Raw genomic sequence first — 20,488 nt, 5'->3', positions numbered from 1 at the left:
ATTGCAAATTAATTCTATTCACCAATTGAAAATACATTTATGAAAATTGATAATAAATGATATCCAATTGAAGGCCCAGTTTCACCATATTGTATTAATGATTGTTACGCTTATAATAAAAGGAGATCATACGATATAATTTGCCCTATCCTCGCTATGGTTACCTTTGATGAAATGGAAACTGGCGTATCACAAGATATTTGAAAAGGATAACCTTTTTTTAAAACATCTCATCATTATTTGAACTATTGTTTCGAACGGAGTCATCAAATAAATTTAAGAGTTGCTGCCAAGCAACACTTTCACAATAAATACCACCTGGATTGTGTGCTGTTGAAATTGGCAACGACTCACAAGAAAGAAAAACCAAAACTGAACGGAGCACACAAATTTACTTATTTAGTTTTCACATTGTATAATACCGTATTAAAGTTAAGAGATCATATGGTGTATTTGTGTACGTGCAATGTCAGACAAAGTCATACGCCATGTCCTCGGTATTGTTACCTTCGATGAAGTGGAAACTGGCGTTTCACAAGATATTCAAAAAGAAGAACTACTTTAAATACATCTACTCATTATTCAAACTATTGTATTGAACGGAGTGAAGTCATCAAATAAATTTGAGGGTTGCTGCCAAGCAACACTTTCACAATAAATACCACCCGGATTGTTGTGCTGTTGAAATTGGCAACGACTCACAAGAAAGAAAAAACAAAAACGGAGCAGAGCACACAAATTTACTCAACTAATTTTCATATCGTATAATACCGCATTAATGATTGCCACGCTTATTAAAAGGAGATCATATGGTGTATTTGCGTACGTGAAATACGGCAATGTCACACAAAGTCATTCGTCATGTCCTTGCTATATTGTTACCTTTAATAAAATGGAATCTGACGTATCACACGGTATTCGAAAAGGAAACCTATTTCAAAAACATCTACTTATTATTCGAACCATTGTTTCGAACGTAGTCATCGAAAAAATTTGAAAAGTTGCTGCCACAATAAATATCATCCAGATTGTTGTGCTGTTGAAATTGGCAACGATTCACAAGAAAGAAAGACAAAAAACTGGAAAGAGTACACGAATTTCCTTATTAAACTTTCGCTCCTTGAATGTGACATCCTAGGAAACCTTGGTAGCAAGCTTGAATATAGGGTTGTTATTTGTATCGCTCATAAACATAGAAGAAGGTCTACCTGGGCTAAGGTGGCTTGTTCTATGAATACAAGCAAATTCAGTGGGAAATGAACTAGCACTAACACTAAAAACGCCGGACGAACAGTCTAGCCGACACCCGTGGGTGTTCACAAAAGCAATTACCTGAGTGTGATTATGTTGCGTTCTTTTTTTATTTGCGTATGTCACACTATAGCAGAAGCCAAATCCAAAACACCTTTCCACTTTCCGATATACCTGGCTTGCACTATCGCGTTGAATTTAGAATGATTGCTGTAACCTTGCAACGTGTGCTTTTATCGCGCCGATGCCGGAAATAATTAGGCGGCAAGTAGCCTACACAGTGGTAAGAATGGTGCGTTGCAGTCATTGCCTTGTGGGAAAATTGCATGCAATGTTTTAAAATAAGAAATAATTAGTCATATCTAATGCGATACACATTATAAATTCCTAAACTTGGTGATAAATTTATTAGTCCGGCAGATAAGGGGCCTTTTTGGGCCCAACCTTGTTTTCAGACATAAAGTTTTTTTATTTGTGATTATTCATCTTGGTGTCATTGCCCATCATTTCTACATGAATGTGGAGTTTGCAGCCTTGAGCAATTTTTTTTTTATGGCTTGATATTTGTGTTATTGTTTTTCGTCAAATATGTGCACCATAATGGCGCACAACCTGAACCGTAACCTGGTACAATACTATGTTCAGGTTGTGCGCCATTTTGGTGCACAAACTACAGAAGCACCAAATTTACTAGAAAAAAAATCAATATCTCTTAGGTATTTGTTGAACCCAGGTTTGGATCGCAACCCATATATATTGAAATACCGTTGAAACATACGCGTAAAATAAAGAGTGCTATTTCAAAATACCCGCTTTTGTTGCAATTAACAATACAAGCCTGCTAATGCAGCCGGCAGTGGTTCAATAGGATATACACCCGTTGGAGAACAGTAAATTATTTGATAGCAAGGATTGTTGTGCACCGGGATGATCACGACGATGCACTGAAAGATAATGCTATCACGAGAACAAGTATGAGAAAATTGCTACATTTTATAGTATATCCACGGGAAAGAATGTAGTTCATTCTTATGTTCCATCCCAATGCTTTTCAAACTACCAAAGACTCTCAACACTTTTGCTTCTTCTCTTCTATAAAAATACATTGTTATTATATATTCGCATTTCCATCTGTTTGTTCGTGCTACCAGATAACCGATCAGTGGCCTCCAAGGAGACCGGGGTCCCCTCTTAAGAAACCCTGTCATAAACTAAAAAAAAAGCGATCGTGCTTCTCTTGCCTGTTGTCATGCTGTCCCTCGAATTGAGCTACAACAAAAAATTCGCGAAAACGGGTTTTAGATTTTATGATATCATTAATATTCTCGACAATGAATGCTATACGAGTGGTAAAATGCCAAGTTATTCCAACAACATGATCATGTTTTGCAACTTACAACCAATATTTTGTATGTAACTTGTTTGACAGAGCCCCAAGAGATCTAACTACAAATATCAAAAATGCGAGGCCAAAAAAGTTACACTACAACATACATAACAGGTTTACCAAAAAGCATTACATGAAAAATGGTAAAATAAAGATCAATTTAGCAATATCTACTTAGGACTTGGTGATATGCATCTATTGATGATTTTATGTTTTTGTTTCGGAAGTTTATTGACAGAATTAATTGTGGTTGTTGGGATGTTTCAAAAAATGGTTGAATGGAAAAAAGTTTTCACAAAATGTGAAGGTTTGAGAGTAGTAGAGAAGTAGAAAAATACTCTCATGTTTTCTTCATTTGATAACTACGCCACAGAACTTCTCCAATAAATATACGCAGCAATTGCGGGAGGCAGAAAAGCCAAGATGGGATTTCATCGCATTGCAAACCAATATTAGCGATTTTTAGATATATTCTTGCAATCCCATCTGAACAGCGTGGACAAGATTATGCCTATCTACATTCTACACACTTGAAAAACTATGTCAGATAAGCGTCATATTATCGAATATCAGTAAAGGAATAGTGCAATGGGAAAAGACATATAAGGCGTAACTTTCAGTAATTTGCAATCAAATAATCGTTTTATAGAATATATATTTAAAAACATTTCGTCACGCCGACCGCAGTCCGAAACTTTTTGTCTCTGGCTGAGCTTAGATACCAATTGGCACTCATGTAAACTGGTAAGAGGCACGCGATGGAGCAACAATATGAGTATTCATCCCCCAGCTGTCATTTGAGTCGGTACTGTTGTTTTTATTGCAGATGATACTGATTTTTATGTAACAAAGATTTACTGGCATCACCGATGTCAAGTGATGGATATAAACAAACCAGTTGAAAACCAACAAGCAACATTACAAAACTTACTTCCAACACGCGGTTTGAATGAATGAAAAAGATGAAACTAGTATTTTTCAGAACAGCATACAAATTCTATGAAATGCAATTATACACAAAAGCTCGTCAAAACCTATAGCTCCATAAACAAGTGGAATTTGATGCATGTGCGCAAAAATGTGCGCGTTACTACGTACAACCGAAGCACGCAGGAAAATGTGTGTGATGTACTAGTGATCAAAATGTTTGACTCAACTATGTTGGCAAAACAGGTGCACATCTCGGTTTCGCATACGCATACCTTCTATCTCCACAAGGATATATTGATTTGGCCAAAGTCAATGCTACATCTGACAGGTTCCGGTTCTTCCAAAAGAAAACACGTTACACGTCGTTAGATACCAGTGGATGGTTTTCCATGGCCTTGTTCGAAGTGAAAGACAAGGTCGCATATTCCAATCCATTCCAACTAATAAAATATTTTTAAAGTCCCTAAGCTTTAAGCAGGAAAACGAAATGCTCGCGGCAACACAAATGTAGTTTGAAGAGCGCAAAAGAAAGTGGCTAGATGCTGTCGATGGATCTTGGCTTATATTAGTGAAATAAACTACCATATATTCTACTAAAATTAAATTTCTGACATTGTAAGGAAATTCAATGTTACTATGTATTCAAAACTAACCCATGTAGTTGTGAAATAATAGTTTTTAACAAAAAGGTGCTTCCGAAGTATTCGTACCAACATGGCGCACAACCTGAACATTGTATATGTACCAGGTTAGGGTTCAGGATGTGCGTCATCTTGGTACGAATACTTAAAATCAACTTAAAAAAAATCATTATTTATGTCATCGACATTATATCTGAACAATAAAAAAATCTTTATATCCCAAAACAATGTTAAGGCCCGATTCTGCCGGACTATATTTAATCAGATCGTTCAGAGTCGCACTCAAACGTGAATGATTTCATACATTATTATCTGATCAATGTAAAAAATAAACAAAGTCATTCGTTGGTATGTGTTCATAATTCACGGGAAAAGCATAAATGTAGAAAAAGTGCGAGTCTGGTGTATTTTTCTAAGAACGGGGGTTGTAGCAAACTCTAGTGGCGAAAGTAACAATTTTTCATATCTAAGCCTGTATTTTTAACTGTGAACAAACGCATAAGTTTTGCTACTATGTTACTAAATATCAGACATATCTCATACCTCGAACGTTATTTATAGTTTTATAGATTAATTTCTTTAAATAAAACTCGAAGTAACATAAATATTTAAACAATAAACATAAATAATAAAACAACAGGAATTTGCTAACAATCTTTGATTGATCAGAAGCCTAGCTAGCTGATATACTATATAATTCTTCACGTTGCACAATTTACAGATTATAACGCGTTCGCTGCTGTAGGCATCTGCACTCAAAACTTCCGGTAATGTAATATGGGGAAGCCTTGCTATAAAAAAAATATGCAAAGTGTTTGTACATTTTTGACACTGACATCACATATAATTAGTACACACAATAGTTGCTTTTTGTCGATTATGCGACGTCCTTAAAATGTAAAAAAAAAACGTGCGTGTGCGAAGATATAATTAGATGATTAGGAGTATACAGCTAAGCGAGCAAAGTTATTCCGCCGTAATCTACGCTCGCGGTTATATTTCACATTCCATATTATTTTGAAAACAAGAAACCGCATTATCATTTTATTGCGATGGCATTCGTGAAAAAATACTTCCAAGGGCAAACTTTTTACAGAGTAATATTATATTCGATTGCCATCTTTTTGCTATAAATTTATCTACGCGCCTACTCAATTTTGGAAAGTATACCCTTCTAAGCTTATATCAATTCCGAAATAAATTTTCCCTTGCTTTATAACTATCTTGTACTCTAAAGTGTAAATTTCTAATTTTTGATACCTTATATCTTCCCCTCCAGTAGGTTTGGTTTAAAATATCACAATTGACCGCAACTAAGTCAGTTATATTAATCTATGCGGCTTTACTAAGTCGGATAACTGCTCATAACAAAGATTATTATATTTCTATCTTTGCTCTCTCATACAGCAGCAACAAAACTATGTTTAATATCAAACCAAGCGTGCAACTTCGTGGAAAGCCAACCACATCTATTAGATCAGATATTATTTATAGGCTACTTCTGACAAGTAGATTTATCTAAATGCTAATCATTTGCTCAATCCCCGCTAAACAACATTGTACTTGAACTTTCGGATATGAGCTACGAAACAATAAATACTTTATTCTAGAACTTGGAATTAACTATGGGGCCACAGCATTATTAAAATCCAAATGAAATAATTAATGCTGAAGTATATGCAAATAAACAATAAATGTCTCGCATTACCAAACCCTACATAATCAGAAAAGACGCTACACATGATGTTGATATGACCTGATGCATGTTGTTCAAACAGCTTAAAAAAACAAATTGGAACACGACGGCCTTTCGGTTGGTAACCTGTTAAACGTTACAGGAATGTAACATAATTTACATGTTTACTTTACCATGTTACTTAATCTGGATTAGACCAAATACTAAAATTATGATTGAAAAAGATAACGACTAAGCATTTTATTGAATTCCAAGTGTTGAATTAATTTATTGGTGTAAGGCTTTATAGTTTCAATCTCAAACCGTGTTGATTATTATTTAAATTACGTTTTTAACGATCTTGACCAAATGACTATAGAAAACGATATTCAAATAAACTCGAACTGCCAAGTTTAAATTAAACCTTTTAACATGCTCTGTCTGTTTATAATAAAGAAAGGGCAATCATACTCATACTTCATTTTCAGTTCGCACAGTTAGCCTACGATATTCTTTATGTATTTTAATTTGTGACGCTGACCGGAAGACGTTACAAATATCGAAGCGACAAGGAAATTTAGATAAGTTATACGAAATTCGAAAAAAGAATCAAGGCAATTACCATTTATGACAATGCAACACTATACATATTCCTGTTTCCAGATTTTCTCCCATCTCCACCGATACCCTTACATATTTGTCGTTTCTGCCTTCATCGACTCAACTAGGGTGGCTTTTTATGTTAATTCCACTATAATAACTAGCCAAAGCTGAAAATCACAAACGCACCTTCGATTCTGATTCGTCTGCTGATTCGGGCTAACAGCTGTATTTGACGTGTGAAACGCGTTGTTTCTTTTATCCGCAAACCATTAAACCTACTTCAGTGTCAGATATAATGCGACTGTAATTATTGTGTTCAAATGTTATATAGAATGCAACAATTGAACGTTGTTGCTGTTGTTGAGACAATGTCAAAAATGAAATGTTATCAGAGTTTAACCGCTCTCAATTCAAACGACAATGTTCGCGACATCTGCAATATAAATGGACACATCATCTGTACTAACTTGTACATAAAACTTATAGATCTTCTGTTTAAAATATCACGACTTTTTCGAGTTCGACAGAATTGACTCGGTGGTTGGTGGATCACCGTCTCACCGCTCATGTGCAGGTACGAACCACGTTTCACCTAATAATTTTAGCTTGTTACGTCACAATGGTTACAAAGCAATGTCACGTGACCTTATCCCGGTATCGCTCAAGATTATTCACGAATCGAGATAGTTTTGTGATCGCTCTGCTGCAAGCATGAGATATGCAACGTGGGTAGGAAATTTGAAAGTATTTTAGTAAAACCCGATTCTGTTATTAAATGTCATTTATGTGACAAATTTTCAGTGTTTGATGTGCATATTCTACTTTGAGATATATGAATAGAAAACGGCATCAAGTACGCGCTCGTTGGTTGATATTGAATATACAATTTTGAAATAAAATCGTGAACAATATATTTTGGCCCAAAACTGATTCATATTAATTATAGTCAAATTTTCATAATCAGCAATGTTGGTACTTCAATTATTTTTTCATATTTATTGGGTCCTCACCAATGCAATTGGCAATATTCTTTTGAATTAAACGCCACGGAAGATGAATTTGCGATGACGTAATCATTTTTTAAAGAATTGTACATTATAAAGATGATTTAAACCTGAAATGTCAGTTAACAGTTAAAATAAATCGTAACCGTTAACCATCTAAAATTTGTTAACCATTCCCAGTCATAATGTACACATATGTAACGATTAACCGGTTAATTATTCCAATGTCCCACCTGAACCGGTACGCAAACACGGAGTCCGGGTTCGCCAAATTATTAACATTTTGTCTATTGTACTACAAATGAAAATTGTTTGAGCCCAAAACTGCTCTTGCTGACGCTGCTTGTTGTTGTTATTAATTTCAATCTTATGGAGGTCACCTAGTCTGTGGTACCTTCGCAGAATTGCATAATATTATTTTGTAATGAGTTACTTACCCCTGTGTTATTGAGATTTTGCTAGATAACATTTCAGAATAGTCATAATGCCAGTAATACAGAAACTCCATTTTCTACAAACTTTAACTTTTTTAATTTTAACTTTCAACGCGATCTTTTTATGGCTCACCGTTAAGGCTATGAAATATCCAGACATTGTTATACAATTGGTTTCAAAGTATTCACATATTTGCTTTACAAACAATATAAAATAAAAAAACTAATTTAACATCATTTTATCGGACTCTTTAAACTTCTAACAGGTAAGGTAGTGAGCTTGAAGTCAGCAAACATGACTTTCAAAACTTCTAAAACGTTGTAAAAAAAATTACATACGGTGACAAATTCATGACTGCGTTGCTGTTTGATAAGAAAGAAATCTACGTTGGGTATAGACTGCTATTCCTAAACACTTTGACGTTCTCATCGCACCAGATAAACAAAGCAAATGGAATGAATACTTTTGGTACTACGAAGACTCGTATTTCAGTTCCTTTTATATTTGGACGATTTTCCCACGTCTGGGTATTTTCAGATCAAACCAGCTGACGATGTAGTTTTCGGTATTACTCCCTGTAGAATTACTCTGTTACTAATTGGTCCTTGTTGATCATGGACTGATGACGTTGCCTATATGGTTTATCATAATTGACATTCGTGGTACAGTGTTGCGGTGCATTGTTAGGAAGCATTGTCCAATGAATGTTTCCCCAACCATTGACCCCAGGGAATTCCTACTTTACTATTGCAAAATTTTGATTCTTATTTTGAGAACGTTTTGGGGAGTTAGTTATGTTCGGTACCATTATTTTCGTTAAAAATATTTACCCACGTGTCTTTCACAGGTACTGATACCTAATTTTAGCCTAGTTCAGGGCAACTCAATTATTTTCACCAGAGGCCGTTTACAAAAGTTCAAAATTACTGTTGTCCAGACATATCAGAATATTTATTTCATTGAATGAACGAACGTCAAATGCAATATTAATTAAATACAAGAGCAATGAATGGCTCACAATAATGGATACACATGTCGCACATCGGTACCAGTACGGCAACTGTATGCATGTTCCCCCGAGCATCGTTTTTCTTGTTTATTTCCGTAACAATGACCAATCAGCAAAAAGTTAAAAATGACGTAACGATTGAATTTTTGACGCGGGTCAGACACTTCGTTCGCTCGGATAGATATTCAAGCATGGCTGTAAATATAACAGCCCAGCACCATACGATGGCGATGTGCTCGTGAGGGCGATTGGAATAATAGATTGTACATGCACTTTATTTTTGTCAAAAGTTGGTGAAATAGTGGTCAAATAATGGTGAAAAGGCTGTCAAACAGAAATCCGGTAAAATACAGTGCTATTAAACAGGAGAGACCAATTATACCTCTTTGGTTGGTTATGATACAAATTCACACGTCCTACCTCCAAGCGTCTCACGACGAAAGAGATCGCGCCGATGTCAAAATGGTCAAGGTTCAATACCCAAAGTAACCGTTGCCAGTTTAGTTACTAGGTAAAACAATAAGAGCGGTCATGGTTTACAATCATGGCTCTCCAAATCAGTTCCTCTCACGTGGAAGTACAAGAAGGACTGATTTCTACTTAATGAAACCAATCAAGAACCAATAAGTGAAGCTTCGCCGCCGGTGCACCATGGAGCATTTTAAAATTGAACAATGTCAAACATAACGATTGGCTGCACCGTCGGGGAAACCCCACATACAAGTAGATAGATATCATGGTTTACAATCATGGCTCTCCAAATCAGTTCCTCTCACGTGGAAGTACAAGAGGGACTGATTTCTACTTAATGAAACCAAACAAGAACCAATAAGTGAAGCTTCGCCGCCTGTGCACTTTAAGCATTTTAGCGCATTTTAAGCATTTTAAAATTGAACAATGTCAAACATAACGATTGGCTGCACCGTCGGGGAAACCCCACATACAAGTAGATAGATAGATAGGACCATACGGTCACTAAATCTAAACAACTCTCCTGGCATAAAAAAGAAGAACAGAAAACACTTTATAAAATTACAAAGGTACTGTGAGAAAAGTTGTAAACTCGTCAGTTACGTTCAATGACATGAGTATCAGAAAACACAAAGCATAAGCAAATGAAATTTCCGAAATTTATGTAAAAACCGAATAACTCGATAGTCACTTTGTCTTCCGGAATTCTTTAGTTTAGTTACAGCATTCAAAATTTGGTAACCGGTGACTCGACAGATCACTTGCGCGTCGCTTAATCCAGGGGTCACCAAACTAGGGCCCGCGGCGTCATTTTATCCGGCCCGCAATAACACGCAAAAATGGCAACTTTTTTTTCCAAGGGAAATTTTTCCCGAGCATCGTATTCCTTCCTTGTTTATCTCGTAACATTGGCCAATCAGCAAGATGCATAAAAGTGACGTAATAATAGGCTTTTTGGCATCCGCTTAGATCCTTTTTTTTGTCACCTTGACAGATTTTCAGTCGTGGTTGTAAACAATACTTCCCTTTTTTGCGATTTTGAATGCTATTCGTTAGTTTTTGGTTGTGTTTGGAAAATTTAATTATGAATCAAATACGTCAATCATCATTTGCCTCCTTAGGAGTTGTAGTTTTAATAGTAGTAATAAAAAATTAGTCTAGAAATAACTGTGACAAAATAGGCTAAAATTCTCTACCGGTACGCAACGTTTTCTGCGAAAGATGCACTCGTGGAGCGTGTTTCCGACGAAACTGTTTACGTTTCTTGTGCTAAAATGAACGTCGAATGTGCATGTTGCGCTTACAGTACTGTAATCCCTCGCGTACTGCTCCAATTTCACAAGTCACGAGATTGTAGGCCTATTACTTTTTTCATAAGAACTGTAATAATTATGAAAAAAGAACACATATTAATCACTAGTCTTTCGATCTGCGTCACATCTATTGAATATTGAGACTATTTCAGGATTTTATTCTGGCAACGGCCTTGATACCGCCGAAAGATCGTCGCAAATAAACGCTGGAGTTGTGCACGTTAGTTTGACAGTGAGTGCTGGTTCATTGTCGGTAATAATTAACGATGTTCTGATTGTACAAATTTCATAAAAATTGGTAAGTATCAAGTTAGGAAAGAAATACACACGTCCTCATAAATTTTATTGGTGTCCATAGACAATATCATTAATCTGCACGACGTATAAATGGAGCGTAATTTTTAAAAGCTCCGAATGTTGGGAAATTTATGCGGTAATGAAAAAAATCGTTTTTATGAGCGGTATTCTGACACGGCGTAACGGTACTTAGCAGACGTGATGCGTACATATTTTGGAGCGAAAAAGCGGATTTTGTAACATTCTTAATTCATGACTGCAACGTTTTGATACCAGCTAAACTCAGGATAGTTGCCTAGATATAGAAATCTTGTATAACTGTTTTCCTAGCATGTTCTCAATCTATATTCTGCAATACCGGTATAGAATGAATTTAATATTCGAGTCTTCAGAAATATAGCATATATATTGTTGAATAAATTGAATGAATTTCCCAACTTTTGTGAATTCATTGTATTGCATTAACAAAAATATTTGTCCGGCCCGTTTCAACACAGTTTGAGTCATATCCGACCCGCGGTCAAAAAAGTTTGGCGACCCCTGGCTTAATCAAACGATTGGATTTCACAATTCACTTGCGGATTTCCGACAAAAACACGTGTCGGTACACGCGTGAATAGATAGATACCTAAGTGGTGTTTCTCGCTCTCAGAAATAGTTCTATTTCTGGTAGGTGCGAATGGTGGCAACCTACATTTTTTAAATTGGAAAGCGGCAATACAAAATACTAAAAATATAGCGGAGAACACCATAAGTTTTGTTTATGATGGTCCGCGATCGATTAAAAACGTTTTTTTAGACATTGAAAATTGCAAAATTTCGCGTGCTACCGGAGTATACGTATCAGGACATTTTCCCTTAGGATTCTTTGGTTTACTGCTGTTACATCGAGAATTGCATTCACTTGATTTTTGTATTGACTTAACATTGCGTCTGTTTAACTTGTGTAGTAATTTATTTGTTATTGTTGACGCCGTAATTTCCCTTGATTGACAGTGTGCTTCCACACTTTGTTACGAAACAATTGAGAGAGTCTTCGTGGCAATTGCTTGCCCAGACATGTCTCGCTTAGACAGGGATAGTTTCGGTAATTTGCTTTAGATAGCGCTTTACTTTTGCAGAGAATGGCGCACGTTTCGTTGTAATCTGTAAATAAGTTAAAATTGTTCAGCGACCTTGACTTTCTGTTTTGACAGTAGGACGATTAATTAATGTAGATTATGGCTGCCCCACATAGGCCTAGTTTAGGGATATTTTATGAGCATTAGATTGCCTTTGTGATGTTTTTACAGTTATAGTTTATTTAATTGATTTGTTCGGATTTCATTGACGAATGATTTCTTGTTCAACTTATGATAATTTAAGCCTGGAATAGCAGACAAATTCGGTATGTTATAATTTGTAACTCTTTCTGATTTGAAGGCTGCAAGTTATTTAATAGTAATTTGGTTAGACTTGTTAATTAACTATGTTTGATAAATGTGTTCATAAATTTGAGTAGGTTTTCTAAAGGCCGAATTGTGTACGATTATTTATTTATTGCAAGTATTTTGTATTGATTTGTTTTTACGTTTGTATTAAGATAACCGTGTCAACTGTATACTTCGAGTTGTGTGATTTTCTGGATTGAAGATACAAACTTGGGGCTTGAAAGACCGCGTTATTGAACTGTTAATAAATATCTATCTAGTGTGCAGTCGGAGTCGTCCAGGTCACAAAGAACGGCTGTTACAACTGCTTCCACATTGGTACGTACAGTACCGAAGCGCCGTGAGTGTTGTACGAACAGCTCAGATTTGTCGATTTCATAAAAATACGAATTAAAACAAAATATAATCGGGCATTTTACCACGCATTTTTGTGTCCATGGATTGTCATGATATTTTCTGAGTAGTACAACGGCAGATTAAAATGATCACAATTAGTATTGAAGCAAGGTGATGAATATTTTTATTTGATTTACTTATATACTTTAATTACATTTTTAATAAGTACTAAATCATGATGTACTTTCTGGAAATTTATAGCAGATAGTAGAATTTTTCTAACGGCGATAACAATTCGCAAGATCGCAAAAAATATGTATCAAAACTAAATATAATCGGGCAATATATTCTCACATTGTTATGTTCGTAGATTGTCGTGGTATTTAAAAGAGTAATGCTTTCATCTTGTCATAAGTCGACGAAACCGCGAGTGACCATGAACACAAAAAATTAAAATAGAAAAACATTTTAAATTCTTGTCGTTGTAATGGGTTGAATATTGTGAGACAGAAAATTTATACTCTAAAAAGTCTGCTCTTTTAATAAACGCGTGATTGCGACGAATTTCCTTTGCGCAGGTGAGAAAATAGTCCGCGACACCTCAATGGACCTTTCCCCGACCTTTGATCCCTGGAAAATTCTTCCTATACTTTACCATTGCAAAATTTTCAGTGCTATTTTAGGAGTGTGTGGTGTTAGTATTTCTTTACAGTGTAATTATCAGATAAACAATGTACTCTTGATTGCTCTGGTTCTGTCGTACTGCACACTTTACTCTTTGCGTGTTATTCTATTGTTTACAGTGTTAAGTTGTGGTAGTGGTGTTCTTATGTTTAATAAAGCCTAGAATCGGTATCCTGTTATCTTTCATAACAATTTATAAAATATAACTTAACGAACCAACCACAATGGATAAAGTTTTAAAGCCTGAGAAACTAGACACAGATCCTGATACACGTGACGCGGAATGCGAATGGCTGCATTGGCAAAAGACATTCGAAAATTTCTTGGAAGCTTTACCCACTGAAGGACTGGATAAATTGAGAGTATTAACAAACTATGTGTCTCCGAGAACTTATAGATATATTAGAAATATCACAACTTATAATGAAGCCATAGATACGCTGAAAGGGATTTTTGTACAGCCAAAGAATGAAATATATGCACGTCATATGTTGGCCACGCGATCCCAACAAATTTCTGAGTCAGTTGCTGAATATTTAAGAGCATTGACAGAATTGAGCAAAGATTGTAACTTTCAGAACGTATCTGCTAAAGAATACCAGAATGAATATATTCGGGACTCTTTTATACGTGGCTTGAATTCCAGTTGGATACGCCAACGACTGCTGGAGAATAAGAAATTGACACTGGACGAAATGGTTGATCAAGCCAAATCATTGGAAACTGCCGTTCGAAATTCACAATCTTATGCTATAAACGAAAACGCTTCCGTCGGAGCAGCACCTTCAACGATACAATCTAACAATTTCGATGTTGGATCGGTGCCAGATAATGCAGCGATGACTATTAGAAGTAAATGCTTTTTCTGTGGTAATAGTAGACACCCACGATCGAAATGCCCAGCTCGGGAAGTAGTCTGTTTCAAGTGTCAAAAGAAAGGACATTTTGCAAAGGTCTGTCGCGGAAGAACTATTTCGAAAAATGACTCCAGCAGTCGCATTGACATTTCAGCAATGATACCACATTCAACATTAGCTACTATTCATGACAAATCTTATACTCATGTTGGATACGTTCCGTCTACATTACGACAAGCCACAGCCTTGGTAGAAGTCGGTCAACGAAAAGTACGAGCTTTGTTCGACAGTGGTAGTACGGAAAATTATATTCACCCAAGGCTGGTAAAATCTCTTAGGCTCAGCGTTCGTCCGACAAAGAATGTCATTTCCATGGCATCGTCTAAATGTTCAGTAGAAGTTCTTGGATGTACTGAAATGGATTTATACTATAATAATCATAAATATTGCGGAGTTAAGTTTGGTGTAATCGACAGCTTAAGCGCTGATATGATCCTCGGACTCAATTTCCAAACCCTGCATAAAAGTGTAAGATTTCACTACGGTGGTAAAAAACCTGAATTATCAATTTGTGGTTTCTCGTCATTGAAAATAACCCCACCTGAACCATTCAAACATTTAACTGCGGACTGTCATCCAATCGCCACTAAATCGAGAAGATATTCACACGAAGATAGATTATTCATTCGAGACGAAGTAGCAAGACTTCAGCGAGAAGGAATTATCGAAACATGCCTTTCGCCACGGAGAGCTCAAGTCGTTGTGGTTAAAGCAGAAAATTGAAAGAAACGTTTGGCAATTGATTACTCGCAAACTATTAACAAGTTCACTTTATTGGACGCTTTCCCATTGCCAAACATTTCAGAGTTAGTGAATGAAATCGCACAATATCGAGTTTTTAGTACTGTTGATCTCACTAGCGCTTATCATCAAGTTCCACTGAAACACCAAGACAGAGAGTTTACCGCGTTTGAAGCCGAGGGAAATTTATACCAATTCACAAGGCTGCCTTTCTGAATCACAAACGGGGTCTCTTGTTTTCAGCGGATAATGAAGCAGCTCGTGAAAGAAGAACAACTGCGAGGAGTTTTTCCATATTTGGATAACATAACTATTTGTGGAATGACTAAAGAGGATCACGACAAAAACCTGGCTGCTTTCCTGGAATCTGCAAAACAACGAGGATTGATTTTTAATGAATCAAAAAGTATATGGACTACTCGAACATTGCCGATTTTAGGATATCAAATTGCTGAAGGTGAAATTCGTCCAGATCCCGAAAGATTAAAACCTTTACGCCAACTTCCAATACCATCAAATTCTAAAGAATTGAGCAGATGCATGGGATTCTTTTCATACTATTCTAGATGGATTCCAAACTTCTCAAATAGAATCAGATCATTAACAAAATCGACCTCTTTTCCTCTTACTGACACTGCTATTGGAGCTTTTTATGAACTAAAACAGTTAATAGAAAATGCTGTTCTCATTGCCGTTGATGAAAATATTCCATTTGAATTGGAAACTGATGCTTCAGATATTGCTATAGCAGCGACACTAAATCAATCTGGTCGTCCCGTGGCATTTTTTTCACGTACATTACACGGCTCTGAACTTAAACACCCTTCGGTCGAAAAAGAAGCTATGGCCATAGTTGAAGCAGTACGACATTGGCGTCACTTTTTAACAGGAAGACGTTTCATCATGAAAACAGATCAGAAAAGTGTCTCTTACATGTTTGATTTGCGCCACAAAGGTAAAATCAAAAATGAAAAAATAACAAGATGGAGAATTGAGCTATCCGGTTACTCTTTCGATATCGCATACAAACCAGGCAAAGACAATGTTGCACCAGTCACTCTATCGAGGATTTCATGCGCTCTTCCTTCTACTAATATCCTCACTAAATTACATGATGCTTTATGCCATCCAGGTATATCTAGATTCGCTCATTTTGTTAAGGTCCGTAATTTACCTTATTCGACTGAAGACGTTAAGCGAACTGTCTTGAATTGCCTTGTACGCAGAGAGATAAAACCTAAATACTATCGGCCTGAAGCAGGAACTCTTGTAAAAGCGACTCAGCCCTTTGAACGTTTAAGTATTGACTTCAAGGGACCTCTTCCGTCGAACAATCGCAACAAATATTTTCTCTGCGTAATTGACGAGTTTTCACGATTTCCCTTTGCTATTCCAACACCTGATGTTTCGGCCGCCAGTGTCATAAAAAATCTAACTCCATTGTTCGCTGTATTTGGAATGCCTGCTTACATACATACTGATCGTGGTTCGGCTTTCATGAGTTGTGAGTTTAAAAGATTTTTGCAAGAAAAGGGTGTGTCTCACAGTAGAACAACTCCTTACAATCCTTCGGCGAATGGTCAAGTAGAAAGGTGCAATGGTACAATTTGGAAAGGAATAAAACTTGCTTTAATGTCAAAAGGTTTGCCAATTGAATGTTGGCAAGACGTTCTATTAGATGTTTTGCATTCCATCAGATCACTATTGTGTACTGCAACAAATGCAACACCACATGAACGGTTGTTCAATTTTGCAAGAAGATCTACCACAGGATATGCCGTTCCAACGTGGCTGACAAATTCTAAAATTGTTCTTCTCAAGAGACAGATTAGAAGAAACAAATCTGATCCATACGTCGATGAAGTGGAACTTCTAGATGCGAACAGACATTACGCTCATATTCGGTATTCAGATGGTAAAACCTCAACAGTATCAGCAAAGCATCTTGCACCGTGTGGTGATGGTACGTCGTTTGGAAGTGAAAATAATGGAAGTTCCTCCGATAATCAACATTCTCAATTACCTGTAAAGCAGGCTGATACAGCAGATTCCGACTATGTACCAAAAATATCGCATCCCGTTATCAACCAATCAGAAATTCAAGAAGGGGAAGAAAAGTCAAATATTCCTGGTGATGATGAAAAACGCGAAACATCCCCAATGAAGAAGATAGACACCCCGGCTCCTAGGCGTTCTACTAGAGAAAAACGTCCAATTGATCGTTTACATTACTATTAGTGAAATGTTTATTAAACTTTTGTTAAATAATCTTTTAGGAGGGGGAAATTGTGGTGTTAGTATTTCTTTACAGTGTAATTATCAGATAAACAATGTACTCTTGATTGCTCTGGTTCTGTCGTACTGCACACTTTACTGTTTGCGTGTTATTCTATTGTTTACAGTGTTAAGTTGTGGTAGTGGTGTTCTTATGTTTAATAAAGCCTAGAATCGGTATCCTGTTATAACAGGTGTGCATAGGTGGGATTCCAGAAAATGATTAGAATTGTTTGCAGAATAATAAATGACAGGACATGAAATATACATAAAACGATGGATTAATTTGGCAGGATATACCAAGAATAATATATACAAGTACACTATAATCTAATTGTAGGGCCAAAAGAGGCCAGTTACCAGCCATTGTAGCATGAACCGCAATTAAGGAGTGGAGGAATATATTTGAATGTAGCAAGTGAGTTTTATGATTGAAGAATAAAAAATTTATATAACAATTATATTAATGCAATTAAACAAGTTATGAATATCAATTTTAGACAAACCATGAATTATTGAATCGTCAAAAGTAAACTGGTTGTTATAATGAAATGGTATTGTGATTCACACTCAACAGTGCATGCTTTTTTAACTATAACATATGAGATTTAATATGAAATTCACAATATGAAATTTTGATTACACTCCACATCTAATTATTAAAATGAATTAGGAATACTGGATTGTATAATGAAATTCATTTAGGTTCTCACCTTCAGATTTACCCAGTTAGCCCAGGTCATTAACTACTGAAAAGCATAATAACCACATATTTAAAATTTACACATGTATGTGTACATCTCAGGAATGTCTAAGCCACTATGTAAATATATATGATGCCGTACATGAAGAGCATGTAGCAAGTATTGATAAATCTTGAACCCTGGTTTGGAAAAAAGAATAGAGTGAATAAATATCACAAAATGCTACAAAAATGTATCCTACATAATTCCAAGATCTAGCTAGGTTTCAAAACATATTGACTTGCAATTTGTTAGCCATATAGTTGGACTATACCATGACACATACAGGGTGGCCCAAAAGTAGGTATACAGTTATTAAATTAATAACTATGAACTATCAGGCACTAGTCATATGTGTAAATCCACTAAACCAATACATGGAGAACAAGTTAAAATAAGCATATTAGACACATGTCCACATCAGTATCCCATCGAAATTGGAGGACTTAAACTTTGCATTTAATATTTGGATATGATGTATTTCATGAACTCAAATTTAAATTTTTTGTACGAGAATGTTTTTAGAATGTCTGGGATATCATTCCAAATTTTAGGGCCTATGAATTTGTTCGTGAAATAAAAAATGCTCCCTTAGAAGCGGAACGAGTACCATAAGAATGCACAGAACTACATTCACTAAAATACAAGTCAAAGGCCTCTGGCAACATACTATGCCTGAATTGAAACATTAATTTAGCAATTTCATAGATATAAACATCATTCAATTTTAGGAGGTTCATACGCTTGTAAACGGGGCTCATACTATGATGCAATGGAGTATTGGTCATAACCCGAAGAGCTCTATTTTGTAATACAGTTATAGCATTAAGTCTAGTTTTATCAGCGGAACCCCATGCCACAATTTCATACTGTAAGTGCGAATAAAAGAGAGAAAAGTAAACAGTTCGCATGATTTTTTAGGAATTGAATTTTTTATCCTTGTCATTATTCCTACAGACCTAGATAGTTTCAATTTCAGGGAGTTGATGTGTCGGTCCCATTTAAGCTTGTTATCTATGAATATTCCAAGGTATTTAACTGCGTCATGCACGTTTAGTCTAACACCACTTAGAGTAAAATCAGGACAATGTGGATACTTGATATTTTTATTATAGGGATGATTTATTAGTAGTACCTGTGTTTTCTCAGGATTTATAGTTAACTTATTAGATTTCATCCAATTAGAAATATTTTGTAAGTTTATTTTGACTAGATTGGACAAATCAAAGATACTGGAAGATATTGACGTTATGTTTGTGTCATCAGCGAAAAGTTTGAATATTCCTGAACTACAATTTACTACATCATTTATATAAACAAGAAAAAGGGTTGGGCCGAGAACTGAGCCCTGGGGCACGCCAACAGAAACAAGTTCATGAGGTGATTCATTGGCAGAGACGGTGACAAATTGATTTCGACCGTGCAGGTAACTAGAAAATAGTTTACTCACAGTACCGCGGATCCCATAATGTTCCAACTGTGTCAAACGCCTTTTTTAAATCCAAAAATATACTACAGCCAACCAAACCCTTATCAACGATTTCATAATATTTACTAATTATATCTAAAATTGCATGTGTAGTCGAGTGATGATTTCGAAAGCCAAATTGATCGCTATTAATAATAGAGTGTTTATTAAGGAAATTTTGGAGGCGACTAAGCATCAACTTTTCGAAAACAATAGAGAGGCATGAAAGTATAGAGATGGGTCGATAATTGGATACATTATTTTTTTTTCCAGATTTATAAACGGGAACAACTCTGGCAACCTTAAGATGATCTGAAAATATACCAAAAGAAACAGAGTAATTGAAGAGTTTGCAGAGAACTGGACTAATTGTACTGCACAAAAGTTTCAGGAGATAAGCTGGAATATGGTCATACCCGGTTGCTTTGTTAGTTTTTAAAGAATTGATTATATTTACCACTTCATTCAATGAAGCATCTTCCATAAACATAGACAATTTGTTTGGAGCGCTCATGAATTTTAGATGCTCATTATCGCTCACATCGTGAAAAGCCAAAGACAACGTTTGCCCAATCTGTGAAAAATACCTATTGTACTCCAAGTCTGCAATTAATTTAACTCCTAGGAAGACAGAGTGATCATTGAATTATATGATTTTTTATTAAGTTTCCAAAACACAACTGAAAACTAACGAATAAACGCGAAAACGAGGTAATGTTAACAACTATGCTTGAAAATCTGTCTGAGTGAGAAAAGTGTCTGAGCGGATGCGAAAAGGGGGCATTGTTACGATTGGGAAACGCTGTTTTAGGGTCAAAGGTCGGTGAGCTGTAGGTACTCTCAAAGCAAAGTGACTATAAACTTTGCTTCAGTAATTCA

At 35.9% G+C, this 20,488-nt stretch overlaps 1 protein-coding gene across 1 annotated transcript; it reads left to right on the top strand.

Annotated features, from left to right (window-relative positions):
- Positions 1-13,690: 13,690 nt before the first annotated feature.
- LOC144424483 (uncharacterized) lies at positions 13,691-15,106 on the top strand. Its single transcript, XM_078113828.1, has one exon. The coding sequence runs from the start codon at positions 13,691-13,693 to the stop codon at positions 15,104-15,106; it is 1,416 nt and encodes a 471-aa protein (XP_077969954.1).
- The last annotated feature ends 5,382 nt before the right edge of the window (positions 15,107-20,488 follow it).

The sequence above is a fragment of the Styela clava genome, chromosome 6, assembly GCF_964204865.1.
Source record: "Styela clava chromosome 6, kaStyClav1.hap1.2, whole genome shotgun sequence".
Taxonomy (NCBI): Eukaryota; Metazoa; Chordata; class Ascidiacea; order Stolidobranchia; family Styelidae; genus Styela; species Styela clava.
The sequence above is the reverse complement of the archived record's forward strand: the minus strand, read 5'-3'. Positions and strand labels throughout refer to the sequence as shown.

Bases quoted from the DNA above. Each gene is read 5' to 3' on its own strand.
- LOC144424483 (XM_078113828.1), top strand. From the start codon at position 13,691: ATGGATAAAGTTTTAAAGCCTGAGAAACTAGACACAGATCCTGATACA.